This window comes from Mesocricetus auratus, unplaced genomic scaffold (assembly GCF_017639785.1).
Source record: "Mesocricetus auratus isolate SY011 unplaced genomic scaffold, BCM_Maur_2.0 Super-Scaffold_100676, whole genome shotgun sequence".
In the NCBI taxonomy this organism is placed as follows: Eukaryota; Metazoa; Chordata; class Mammalia; order Rodentia; family Cricetidae; genus Mesocricetus; species Mesocricetus auratus.
Window position 1 is genome coordinate 186,380,246 of NW_024429266.1, and position 13,939 is coordinate 186,394,184.

General features: G+C 53.2%; 1 protein-coding gene across 5 annotated transcripts in view; it reads right to left on the minus strand.

The window, feature by feature from the left end:
- Positions 1-13,939, minus strand: part of Tspan9 (tetraspanin 9) — a 181,240-nt gene that overhangs the window by 65,125 nt on the left and 102,176 nt on the right. For 4 of the 5 annotated variants that reach the window (XM_040738930.1, XM_013123632.3, XM_040738932.1 and 1 more), the window contains one exon: positions 7,890-7,969. In XM_040738930.1, the coding sequence (XP_040594864.1) occupies positions 7,890-7,969 (80 nt within the window). Of the gene's footprint in view, positions 1-7,889; positions 8,777-13,939 lie in introns of those variants that run through there. The other variant, XM_005084074.4, reaches the window with a different exon arrangement.

Below are 13,939 nucleotides of genomic sequence, written 5' to 3' on the forward strand. Positions count from 1 at the left end.
GCCAGCAAGACAAAGGTGTAAGACAAATCTGTTTTTCTGGAAAAGGCAAGAAGGTAGATGCTAGCAGAGGAGGTAAGAGGTAAAAATACAAAAGCAAAAACTGCATGGTTCTAAGAGTAAATCCTGCCGTGATGAGGCAACAGGAGCGACACGCTTGTGCTGTTGGAAGGCAGAAAAGCGGTACTGTTTGGTCTTGAATGTTGTCATAAAAAGCGGGAAGTGTCCCGGGAAGTTTATAGTGCATACAACTGATGCTTACTAAACCAGAAAAGCCTCTAAAGATCACAGGTGGCTGTTGTCTAACCCACTTCTTAGAGCTGGGGCTGGGAGGAGAGCACAGACTGTCAACTGAATCATACCGCATGTGTGCAAACTGCCCCTGCTACTTCAGGGTTACCCAATGCCAAGCACAGACAGACAGACAGACAGACAGACACACACACACACACACTCATACACCACATACACACACGTGTACATACTCATATACCACATACACAAGCATAAAGAGTTTTTCATGTTTGTTTTTGTATTTTGAGACAGAGTTTCACTATGTGGCCATAGCTGGCCTTGAACTCACAGAGACACCTGCCTCTGCATCTGCCTCCCCAAGCCTGGTCCATGCATAAAGTTCTAAAATAAGCCAAACAAATGATGGGCGAGGGTGCCATATGGAATACATGGCACACAGAAGTAAAGGATAAAGGTTGTCTCTAGGGAAATGCAGGATGGGGGAGACTCGGGGAGAGCCATGCAGAAGCTGCACCCATGTATAATGTCTTTTTTTGTAAGTGTGGCACATGCAATTGGCCATGCTGTATGGTGCAGCAATTGACACCTAGCATCTATATACCCTGTCTGTGGTCAGGCCAGATCACAGGCCAAGCAGCCCACCAATCTGGCATGCACCAGGGATACCAAATGGGTTCACAGAAACCCAGTAACATGACCACTAGCTAGACAACCTGGTTCAGACTCCACTCAATCCACAAAGAACCAGGGGAGTATGATGAGATGGTCTGTAGGTAAGTAACTGTCGCTGCGAAGAACACAGATTCATGAAGAATTGCCATTTACAGCTGCCAGCCATGACGTCACGTACTGCCCCCCACAATGTCTTCCACCAGCCATGACGTCACGTACTGCCCCCCACAATGTCTTCCACCAGCCATGACGTCACGTACTGCCCCCCCACAGTGTCTTCCACCACCATGACGTCACGTACTGCCCCCACAATGTCTTCCACCAGCCATGACGTCACGTACTGCCCCCCACACACACACAGTGTCTTCCACCAGCCATGACGTCACGTACTGCCCCCCACAGTGTCTTCCACCACCATGACGTCACGTACTGCCCCCCACAATGTCTTCCACCAGCCATGACGTCACGTACTGCCCCCCCAGTGTCTTCCACCGCCATGACGTCACATACTGCCCCCACACACACACAGTGTCTTCCACCAGCCATTACGTCACGTACTGCCCCCACAATGTCTTCCACCAGCCATGACGTCACGTACTGCCCCCCCACAGTGTCTTCCACCCCCCCTCTGGGAATTTCTGCTTCCCTTCCCTTGCCCCACACGCCCTAAAGCCAAAGATGTTCCTAGTAACCCCAACTAGAGAGATACCTGGAGTTCCTTCCAGGAACCTGCACTGCCACCCAAGGGTGAATGCTCCAGTCCTAGCATCTACGTTCAAATGGGCTTGCTGTGGGTGTGCAGGAAAGTGACCACGGCTACCCATCATGGGATCTCATTGGCCAGGTGTCCTGCCAGGCCACACATGCACACCATGGGATGGGTAGTCAATAGGCTGACAGATAAGGACAGTGGGTGTACACGAGCATATGCACACACACACACACACACACACACCCTTTCCAACAAAAGCCTAGGTCCTAGAGATGGTTATGGGAGCACAGGGAAGGGGGGATGGAAAGCTGCCTGGTCAATCTGAAGATACTTTAGCGAGGATCCCTAGATCAGATGAAAAATCACTGAGGACAGAAACCCTGACTGTCTTCTCCTTGGATAGACGTCCATCAACCCAAGCCACCAAAACAGTGCTCCCCTGGAAGGCCCTAATGCAAAAGCCCCAGGTGCTGGAGAGCTAGCCTGAAGCATGACACACACCACCCTAACCCATTGCACCCCCAGGGCCTCTGCAGTTCCCCTGACAGGCTACAAAGTCAGCTGAAGGGAGAAGAGACCCACAGAACCAAGAGTCTGGATCTCCTCTGGAGTCTAGAGCTCTCCAGACAAAGAGCAGAGCCTAAAACACAGATCTCAACCTGGGTTTTTCTCTAGCTACAGATCTCACCAGCTGGGTTGGCATGCCATTTTTAATGTTCCTGCCAGCAGTGCCCCCCACCAAGCCCCCACCACTCCTGCAGGCAGATTAGCTTTCAAATGTGAGCAGGGACAAAGCTGGCTCAGAAGACTTAGCTCTGCTCGATGGGTTTAGCCTGGCTTCAAAGCTTCCTCACTGGAACCAAACAAGCAGGCACGAAGTGGGTGGGGGTGGGGTAGGGGAGCAGCTCAGGGAGGGGAAAACAAAGCATGCTGTAAAGCCAGATTACACCACTACAGCCTGTAGCCAAGTGACACAGAAAGACGCAGTATGGTGGTCACCATCAGAAAACCAAGAGAAACGTTGAAGAGTCTATCAACATACTCTTTCTCTCCCTACCTTCTCCTTTGCCTGGATCCCAGTCTCACTTGATCAGCAACCTCCTATCCATCCTTCAAATTCCAAGTACAACTTGCTCAGCGTTGGTATCTTTGTAGCTGGTCTCCACTAAGCAATATTGCTCCACTAACTCTACTGAGTGCCGGCCATCTTCATATGCGTGTCTGACTCCACGGAACTCTGAGCAGCTCAACAGCGTGGCTTACAACAAGTGCTCAATAAATGTGTGCACAGGGCACCTATCTGTCCTTTCAATAGACGAAAGCAGAAAACCACATGATTCACTGGTTGTATTTTACAAACTAAGGGAAAGGAGGGACGTCCGAAGTTCTTTTTAAATTCTCTTTCTTTCTGATATAAGAAACATTTCGGAGAAGGGCAATTAGAGTCTAGCTGTGTGCGGCAGGGAGTGGAAAGGCCAAGTCAAGCCAGGATGCTGGGTCCAGGCCTGCAGCTGCCCACCCTAAAATGTTGGGGAAACAGGCAGCCCCCACCTACACAGATGCCACCCTTGGCAGCCCTGGGTTCAAGTGCTGCACACTGGACAGGGCAGATGACCTCTTCATTCCATGACTTCCTGGCCCGAGAAAACTGATCTGCCCTGTCCTTACCAACTGGAGGCTCCTGTGCATGGAACGGGCATTCAGCAAATAGTTGTGGAGTGAGTGAATGGACTCAACTGGGACCCAATACCCTACTAAGCCATGGAAAGCCTGCTGCCAAGTTCAGCCAAGGGCAGCCAAGCACACGAGGTAAAAGCAGCCGGAGTGTTACTCGGGGTAGGGCCGGCCTGGCTGAGCTGGGTAAGGCTGCAGGTCCCAAAGGTCCGTCCCATCTCATCTGGGACTTTTCTATCCCTTCCTCCTCCTCCATCCCAGTTCCTCTTGATTGACAGCAGTTGCTGGCTCTGACATGGTTTAAAAATAGATATTAAGACCAGGAAGTTTAATTTTTAATGCTTTGGAAATGAACACAGAGTTGGCATTCTCTCACGGCCACGTTCCAAGGGTCCCTCGGGGTTTCCACCAGAACCTTCTTCATCTTGCTTCTTGACCCCAGCAGACAGACCTGGCCCCACCCCACTTCTGAAAGGTCTGCTTGTAGCAGCCTCCCAGGGGAACATCCCTCACTCTCAAGCACTATGGGAAATCCCTAAATGTCTCTCCCTGTGCTGCCTGAGAGAGCAGGTGAGGCCAAGTCCTAACCTGAACTTCTAAGTTCCCTCACACCAGAGGGTACCCCACTAATTAATTCTCTCTGGCACTGTAGGTTTCCTTACATTCTCTGCACAGAACTTAGTCTCGAGCCCACAGAGGCCATGCTGGTGTGGAATGTATGCAGCTAACGCAGCAGAGAGGACTGCCCTGGACAACAGCACCCCAAGACTGCAGACAGCAGGGGCCTGGCTGTCAGGGCGGTTAGTGGGAGCCCCGCCTGGCACTCTCCTGTGGCAGCTCCACGTCTACTTTTCCCTTGCTCTAGCTGGCACACCCCACATTGTCTCCCCTGCTACTAATTGGCCTTCATAAAAGGAGCAATCCACAAGGAGCAGGCTTCCAAAGGGACAGGGGTGTCACTGCACTGCCAGCCAGGATTAAAGTGATAGAACACCTCTGCTGGCAAGCAAGAAAAGGGACTCATCCTGAGTGGCAGTTAGGGTACCCATCAGCTGCAGTCCCTCCCTCTCAGACAGCAACAGGATTCAGGTCAGGGGACTGGGCTGGGGTCTGGATTTGCTAGCCACAGCATGCAGAGATCCCGCTTGCCCACTCTAGTATCTGTGTTCTCTCTCTCTCTCTCTCTCTCTCTCTCTCTCTCTCTCTCTCTCTCTCTCTCTCTCTCTCTCTCTCTCTCTCTCTCTCTCTCTCTCTCTCTGTGTGTGTGTGTGTGTGTGTGTGTGTGTGTGTGTGTGTGTGTGTGTGTGTGTGTGTGTCTCTGTCTCTCTCCCTTCACAGGACCCGGAGGTGTATGGGGTAAAGGAAACTTTTGTAGACTACAGCCCTCCCATTCCTGTCCATCAAGAAGCCAGATTTCTCTGTGGCCCTGAGAATCAGGATGGGGATGTGTGTGGAAAGGACCAAGAGGAGGGGGTGACCACATATGCCCCTCCTTTATTCTCTCCACCTATGTCAGTTTCCCCAGACAAGCAGCCCTCCTGGGTGCCCCAGGCTCCCATGGTGCACTGGGCCGCCTACCAGGCTAGAACTGTCTGGCTGAAGCCAGCATGCCAGGAACAGACCTGGACCCCCACCAGCAGGCAGGCGCCCAGCAGCCCGGGAGGCACCTGCCCTTTTCTTAGTAAGAAAGACTAAGCATGAACAGCACAACCCTGCCTCCATCCTACCCCTAGGGACATCACAGGACCATCACCAACACCACCCACCGCCCTCAAAGCTCCACCCAATGGTGAGGACTCCTCAGTCAATGGGGGCTGCAGTGTAAGTCCACCAGAACCACACTGAGCCAGGACTCCTCCAGAGGCTCCACCATAGGGGGTGTGGCACTGTGTCTGGATGCATGAGAAATTCTTATTGATTTAGGGGGGGAGCCTCTCTAGAGCTCTTGAGCCACTAAAGAAAGTGATGGCTGAGTAACTCTACTTCCTGGTCTAGTGGGCGAGCCTTCCTCACTCCACTGTCTCCACTTCCTGCTGCGCCCCCACTCAGTATGGCAGCAGCAGCAGCAAAGGCCTCCAGGGAACCCGCTGCATCCACAACCATGCGTCTCCCTTCAGCCACCCCTTTCTTCTGCTCCACCCCTACAGGGAGCTGAGAAGCACATGCCTGGAGGAAGTCTCACCTGAGTACAGCATGGTGACCACCATCCCCAGAGCCCCAGAGCCCCCCCCAGAAACCACTGGAAAACACACTGCGGTTCTGCTGTGCTCCCACCTTTCCTAAGTCCACGTTCCATCTCAGCGCCGCATGTGGTGGTGGCATTAAAAAAACAACACGTCCCTGAAACTCAACTCACTCTTGCTTGTGGTTTGTCACAGGAATTCTGAAAATACTAAGCAATTACAAAGTCAAGGGGTGGGACCGTGCAGCTCTTCCACCAGGGAAGAGCTCTAATTGGGGCCAGGCAGTAAGAACTCTAGTTCTGACTACACTAGAAAGGGCAGGCACATCAACAGACTGGCTTGCAGAGGAACTGCTGCCACACTTACAGAAAAGACAGACTCACTCCTCACACAACAGCTTAAAGTGCAGTTTTGATACCTAACTTCTCTTCCCCAATTACTTGGGACTTGGGGATTCCAACCACGTAACACCACGCTGTGATCCACTCCTGAGACTCACTCCTGAGACTCACTCCATTGGGTTGCTTACAGAAGTATTGCAGGTCCCTGCTGTGTTCATGACACAGATCCTAGTCTGCAAAAACCAAGCTAGATTCATTCTGAAGGCATCACAAGCAGTTATACCAACTGCGGCCAGCAGGCGGCGAGGTGAAGGTGGCCAGGAGCTGTAGAGTGGGAGTCACTCACTGGCCAAAAGGCACTATGCATTCCCGCCCACAGAGTCTTCATATATAATTAATACATGTGCAGTGGGGCGAACCAGAAAGGTGGCTGAAGTTATGAGACAGGAAAGAGAAGGTTGCAGCATTCGTGTGGACCAGGACACCAAGAAAACACAAGTACTGGGCTGACACAGATCCTGGCAAAGGAACAGAGAGAGCAGAAGGCACTGGCCCACAAAACAGTGACAGAGTCATTCTTAACATTCCGATGGTTCTCATCACCAGAAAGAGAATGGGAATATCTGCCCCCAGCTTTCCTAAAACTCCAACCACGTGACAGGTGACACTAATCACAGTCTGCGCCCCCCTCCAAGACTATAGAAAGCCCCCCCCAGCAAGACTATGGAAAGATCTAGCAGAAGCCGCCTCATCTCAGACCAGGCTCTCAGGAAAAGAAACAGATACCCTCGGTGACCACCCTGGTGAGCCCCCCCCCCAGGATACCACACAGTAAGGACGTGAAGGAGACCCTCCTAACAGCCTGGACTGGAGAAGGAGTCCCAACCATAAGGGACACTGAGTCACTCAAGGTCACACAAGAAAGAATCTAACAAAGAATGGAAACCAGACAAGACTCAATGATTCTTCTTCCTTCACAGTCTAGAACTTCCCCTTCCCCAGAAAAGTTGCCCTCTACACGCATGGGCACGCGTGTACTCGAGTGCATGCACACATACACACAGACACACAAAAGTTCTTCTTAAAAGTAGGTCAGTCCACAGAAGCTGCACACTGCTCCACCTCACTGGGGATATCTTTCCCCTGTTCTCAGGCTGCTCCTAGACCATGCATGGCAGCTGACAGCCTCCAGCCAGTGGCCGGGACAGAACCTGGGGATGAGCCAAACATCTGTGCTGAGTGTTCTGAGCTCTGGTGAGGAAAGGCAGAGGCAGTAGTAAGAATGAAAGAATCGATATGAATTTGAGAAGTTTTCATCCAGTTAGTGTATGCACAATCACGGGGGGGGGGATATTCATCAGATGGCGTATTTCCAAGCCAGCCCATCTAAAAGACACATTCTCCAGGAAAAAAAAAAAGTCATCTCTCATCAAGGACAGGGGCACCACTGCCTAGGCATCTTCCTTTGTCCCTTCTTGTCCTGGAGTCTCCTGGAGCCTGGGAAAGTGTGGCCAGACTGCTGGCTGCCCAGTCCTCGGCAATCCTTCCAAACCCTACCCCGTATGGTTGCCTCCTCCTTCTCCTGGGAACCACGGAAATGAACCGGAGACTGACCTCCACCCTCCATCCCACTCCCTCAATGCTGCAGACTGGCGGCTCTCCTGCATTTAGGAACAACAGAAGAAACTCAGATACCATCCTCACATCCTCACGGTGTCTCCCACCAAGGCAGCCCCACAGCTGCTCCAAGTCTGACCCACACCCACTGATGCAGGTACTTCAGCGTGGCTTCTCTTAGGTGGGGAACGAGACAGTGGCAAACTTTGCCGGCCTCCTAGGAGCAGACCATGTCTCTCCTGGAAGCCCGACAAGTTGGAGCCTCCATTCAGCCATGGATGAGAGGGGAGAAAAGAAGAGAAAAATGCAAAAAGAGGCATGTAATTTTTTAAGCACTTACCTTCGAGTAGAAAAGGGAACGATGCAGCTAGGAGGTGGAAAAGGGTATTCGCAGTGTGGAAAGCAAGGAGAGGGAGCAACTCAACCTTAAGGACTTACCCAGAATATCAAATTGAAGAGGAACATCATGTACTTCAAGCAGCAGAGGCAGCCCCGGGCCATGTTGCACTTCTTAAATTCTAGGAGGAACACAAAGGACAGGTCCAGGTAAAACACCACGTACTTGCTGCCTTTGGGAGCATTGTACTTGTCAGTCTTAACGCCGGCCTCCGTGTGGCTCTGACCCCGAGAACCCGCGGTGCCGTAGAAGGCGCCAGCCGTGAAGCCGCGGCCGAACGGGCGGCCAGAGGTGGACGGTTTGGCAAAGTCCGAGTCCTTGCTGTCCAAAGATGGACTCCGGTGGAGCGAAGAATCCTCACTACTCGACTTCTCCATGCTCATGTCTTTCCCGGGGGTCACGAGGGACGGGGGGCATTGCTCCCAGAGTGGGACAGAGGGGGCACCCCGATCGGGCACAGGTTCTTAGCGGGAGGACCCTAGGAGCTTTGCACGCCCCCTCTCTGCACCGGAGAGCACTCGCGGAGCAGCCCGCTGCCGGGGAACCGCTGCCTCTGGGACGGCACCCGGCTCCCAGCCTTAGCTTGCTGGCCTTGGAGGGCTCTGCGGCACCGCTCGAAACACGCTTCGGGGAGCCGCCGGATCGCCTGCGTTAACTAGGCTTCTTTGGGGAGGCTGCAATTTGACTGCTCTTTCCCAGGCGGCTACACTCGAGGCCGGGATCCAGGCTCCGCAGGCACGCCTCTTCCAGTCCAGACCCAGCCTGAAGCCCCACCACTTTGCGGGCTTTCGGCCTCCCTTGCTCCGCGACTTTGCGGAGCCGCTGCCGGCCCTGCGCTGCCCGGGCGCACCAGGGGCAGAGCCTCGGGATCCGCCGCAGCTGCAACGGCTGGGCTTGCCCGGCGAAATCCCAGCCCTGACTCTCCACACTGAAATCGCCTAGAGCCCCTTCCCCGGGCTCTGGGCCCCGCCCCCTGCTTTGCATCCGACCAATGGGCTCAAGGCCTGTCTGGCTCCTGTGGGGGAGCTACCCCCCTCCCCAATGACACAATATCTTTTATAGGATTAGCGGTCTGCTGTGTGCCTAAACCAGTGTGCCTTTAAATGTCAAGGGCTCAGAGGCTGGGAACGAAGCAGCACCTCCATGGGAAAGCACTGGCTTTTTTTGCCCCAGCAAGGGCAGCGAGAAATGGGGGACAGCTGGAGTTATCAAGGATCCAAAAAAGCCAGAGGAGAGGTCTGGGGAGAAAGGCTGGAAGGGAAAGAAACGTGGCCACTATCAGGTTGGCCGCCGCATCCTATGAACATCGGGTCTGTCCAGCCTGGGGCACATGGTCGGTCTCAAGCAGTACCTGTATTACACACGCCTGCCTACACACACACACACACACACACACACACACACACACACACACACACACACACACACACACACACCACGCTTTTGCACACGTGAGAATGCCTACAGCACACCGGTAAAGGGACCGCAGAACATACGCAAGGTGTAGGGAAGCGCCCCCAGGCCTCCGCGGGGCGCGCCACCCTCCCCGCCCCCTCTACGCGCACACGCAAGCGCGGCTCCGAGAGATTCCTGCAGCTGCGCGAGCCCCCGCCTTTGCGTTCCTGAGTGGGACGCCAGGGCTGCAAGGGGCAGGTGGTTCGAGGGGGGCACTACTTATACCGGCAGTAGAACAAGGTAGTAGTGCTCTTGGTCACAGCTTTTCTGGGACCTCTTGGAGCCCGAGGTCCCAGTAAAGACAGGAGGAATGTGCCTGCCAGGGGAGCAGCCCACCAGCCCTTGACTCTCTTAAAAAGCGCTGCAATAAGGACAGCCTCCCCTGGGCTTGTGCAGAAGTCTGCATTGCTGACCTGGGGCCACCACGGTTTGCAAATGATGAGAAATAGAAAACTGGGAGGGGTGGGGGGAGAGACAGAGACTAAGTCTCTCCTTTGTGTCGCTGACTCCCTTGTGGGAAGCTAAGTTTTACCAGGTTCTGAACCCCAGCATCTAACAAAGGGCTCGGCTTTTGGAAGGCACTCTATAGGGATGGCTAAATGGATGAATCCATGCCCTTCCAGGAGGCAGAGGTGCCTAACCTGGAACCCTCAACCCTCTATCCTAAGCCCCAAGGGGGAGCCCTTGAGGAAGCAGAGGAGTGCCACTGCCTGCCCTCCGGGCAGTAAAAAATCAGGTAGGACAGTTATTCATTACCGAGGAGGCACAGATGGACACAGCTGGCCATGGCTGTGCAGCGAGGGAGACAGTAATTCCACCTAGGGGGACTTCATCTTCACTTGCCCCCACCCTAGAGGTGATAATTCTGATATCTGGAGTGGCTCCTTTACAGAAACTGTATGGTTCTCACCCTTCTGGGCACCTTCTGAAGCCAAGGGGAGCCCAGCAGCAGAGCTCTGCGTGAACAGCCACCAGCAGCAAGCCTCTCCCCTGTTGGGCCAATGGGATGCCGTCTGCAGACAGGGGGGCAGACGTCTGGCTGTCAGGTTCCTGTGTGAGCACCAAGCACCCTGAGCAGAATGGCTAAGGCCTTCTGTCCCCTGCAGCCTCACTTGACTGCTCAAGGGAGCATGCACGGTCGCCTCTTCTTTCTTATAACATTAGTGCTGATGGGGGCATCCACCAGCTGGGTCAGAGCCAGAAGACCTGCTCTTCCCTGGCAGCTCGCACCGGCCTGGCTACCATTCCTCCTGTCAGTGTGGAGTTCGGGATGTGTTGTGTGTGATGTGAACCAACAGGTGAGGCCAGCCAGAGTGGATGGGGAAAGGGTGAGGTGTCACCAAGGATCCCCCCAGTGCTGGCCCCGCCCTGTTATCTTCTCCCATCCCTTCTCCGGGCTCATACCTGCACCAGTCATACCAGTCTCCCTGGTCCCTGGCTGCCCCGTCATCGTGTGATTAGAAATGAATGTATACCTCTGGGGCTTGGGAGCTGAAAGCCAAGTGGCATAGGCAGACAAGAGAAGACTGCCCAGTGCCACAGCCCTGCTCCCCCTGGCCACACGTGTCAAAGCTACAATGAAGTCTCACCATGACACCCAGCTGAGTCACTATCAGACTAAGAAGATCGAATACAATCCACCATCCCTTCCATCCCCAGGCTGACCCTACCACGTAAGTGTGGTGACCGTCCCATTTTACAGAGAAGGAATGGCGGCTTGGGTGTGCTTTCCAGGCCTGTGTGCCATCCTCTCTTGGATTTTAAGCACTTGCTGCTCTTGGCAGTCTTCCAGTCTAACAGAGTCTTAGAGCACAACAGGGAGCCTGAGGTGGCATGTCCTGATGGCTAGGGGGTCATTAGGAAGAAGGATACTGAATTATAGGGACCAGGGAAGAAGATGGCTGAGGTGATGCTCTGGACAGATAATCAGCAAAGCCCTGAGGGCTGTCACTAAGAATGGAGAGAGGGAAGTGCAGAGGAATGCAGTGAGGAAGTCGGGGGATGCGCCCTATCTTAGGACCAGGGCAGATGGAGCCAGAATAATCCATTCCTGCCCTCTGCCCCCTTGAGGAAACTGTCCACTAGAGACAGATGGGTCACTAGGAGCAGATCCTTGAGCATAAATTCCAGGATGAATGGGACAACCCAGGAATCTGTGGACCTCACCACCCAGCTGTGGAAGCCAGCCTTCTACCCTGACTCCATCAGCACCCAGGGCATTCATTCCAACAGAACAATGTAGAACCCCACGGCAGGCTAAGTGGGGAGCTACCCTCTGGCTCTACTTTAGACCAGGTCTCTTTGAAGTGGGTAGGGGAAGAAGGGCTTGAGTGTTGTCCACTCAGGACGCAATGAGGGGACAAGCCAGGGTGTGAGCAGGGGCTACTCTGCATGCTACACACAGGGCATGTCAAAGTTGGATCTATGTTCTGCAACTTCCCAGGCAGCCAGGTCTATGGCCACCATGGGACCCAGGAAACTGAGCCTGGCAGCAGGGGATAAAAGAAAGAGAAGGAAAGGCTAGCAGCTGAGGGTGCCACAGTTCCTTTGATTTAGGATGCAGAAGGAGCAACCAGGTGATGGGAGACGCTGACTCCCAGGCCCCTCTCAATTCTCCACACCCTGTCGGGTCCAGGAGAGCCTGAAGGCACTGGCTGCCTTTGAGGGGCTCTCTGCGTGCAAACAATGCAGACCTGCTCTACTTCTCCCCCATGACTACTTTTTATGGAAAAAGAAAAGAATAGAAGAGAAAGAGCAAGTACAGAATTCTCAAAGAACAGCAAGAAAAGTAAATGTGAGAAACCGGCATTCCACATCTCTTCCGACTGGCAGCCAGGAGACAAGAAAGGGCTTCCCAGTAAATGCCAAGTGCTTTGTGCCTCTCCAGAATTTCCCAGGGTTAGGTGAGGCAGGGCTCAATCGTTGGTGTCTTCCTCACCATCCCAGACACCTCTGGCCCAAGCTGGTTACTCTTATATGTGACTGTATCACAGCATCTCACACCCCTAATCCTTAACCATGAAACCTGAATTTAGGGGAGACCAAAGCACTGCTTGCTGAGAATAGGAATGAGCAGGCTGGACAGCCACTGGAGAAGGAAGCTCTTCACCCTAGCTTCTAAACTCCAAATCTGGGATCTCCTTTGGCTGTACAAGGGATGCTTTAATTGCTAAACAAACTCCTCAGGAATGAGTGAGTGGTCCCTAGCAGGAGGCCCACCTCTCAAATGTCGGCATGAAGAGTCACTAGACAGGAAACAGTGACAGGGGTCACTCTCCTATTTGCTAAGGAAAGGAAACAGCTTGGAATATGGATTCAGAATGGAGGATAACAGTGACTGTGAGGAGGCTGTAAAGTGGGTAGCTAAATGAGGCTGGCACACACTGCTCCAGATATCCCAGGTCTTGGGAGGCTAGGTCAAGACTGCAAGTTCCAGGCTAGCCTGGGATACACAACATGAGGGGGAGGGAGAGTGGATGGAGATGGGAGATGAGAGAGAGAGACAGAGAGACAGAGAGACAGAGACAGAGAGAGACAGAGACAGCATTTCTGTGTGTGAGGTTCCTAATGAAGAAAACAAATGAGGTTTGTCTCAGTGGGAGGGCTCATAGTTCTAAGAAGGGATGAATTAACTGCTTAGGAAGTTACAAATCAGGGCAGGCCGCCTCTCCTAAAGAACGGCCTCGTTCCCTGTCAGCACTTTGTTCACACTATAAGGGCTCACTTGCCTCTGCTCCGGTCTCTGGGTTTCTAAAAGACAACAGCACTTACATCCTGGTCATTGCACTCGAGCATGTGTACATGCACAAGCACACACACACACACACACACACACACACACACACACACACACACACGCACGCACGCACGCACGCACGCACCCCTCCAGGGGCGGTCACAGTGACTACCACATGGTAGCTACCTAGAATAAAGGATGGCTTTAATGCTCGAGCTGGACAGTTGAGCTCCAAGTTCACTCACCAAAGAATGGGACCCAAGCCAAAATCTATGGGATTGTTCCTGGAAGGGAAGCCACCTGAGGACATCAGACTCTGATGAGGCAGCCCAGGAAACACCCAGCAAGTAATGTTGTAAATGCCATGATGTTAACTGATGTGCTCATAGCAATCCCCCCAATACATGCCATGTCCTTGAATGGATGGATAAGCAGACAACAAGCTTAACTTATGGGTTCACAGAGCCATTCTGGAAGATGAGTCTAGAAACAGGAGGGTGGGAAAATTAAAAGAAGCAAGACAGGACAAGGCTGCCCCTGGCACCTTGCCTGTGCTAGGTATACAGATCAGGGCAGACAAAAACACTTCTGTAACATGAATAATAAAAACCCAGAGAAAGATATTGGGGTTCAAAGCTGAAGATCAAAGTAGCCAGCCACTAGCTCTTACCTCTACAAAGCTGAAATAGTGACCCTATCTCCACAAATCCTCAGAGACAATGCTCTCCACGAATCCTCAGAGGCAAATGCTGACTGCACTGCTCTCCAACAAGTGTCAGACTGCCATCCTCCGAGTTCCTGTCCCCTCCTGCCTTATATTCCTCTCTCCGCCCAGCCATAACACTCCTGTCTCGCCTCCCTGGTGCTGGGAGTAAAGATGTGTGATCCCAAGTGCTGAGG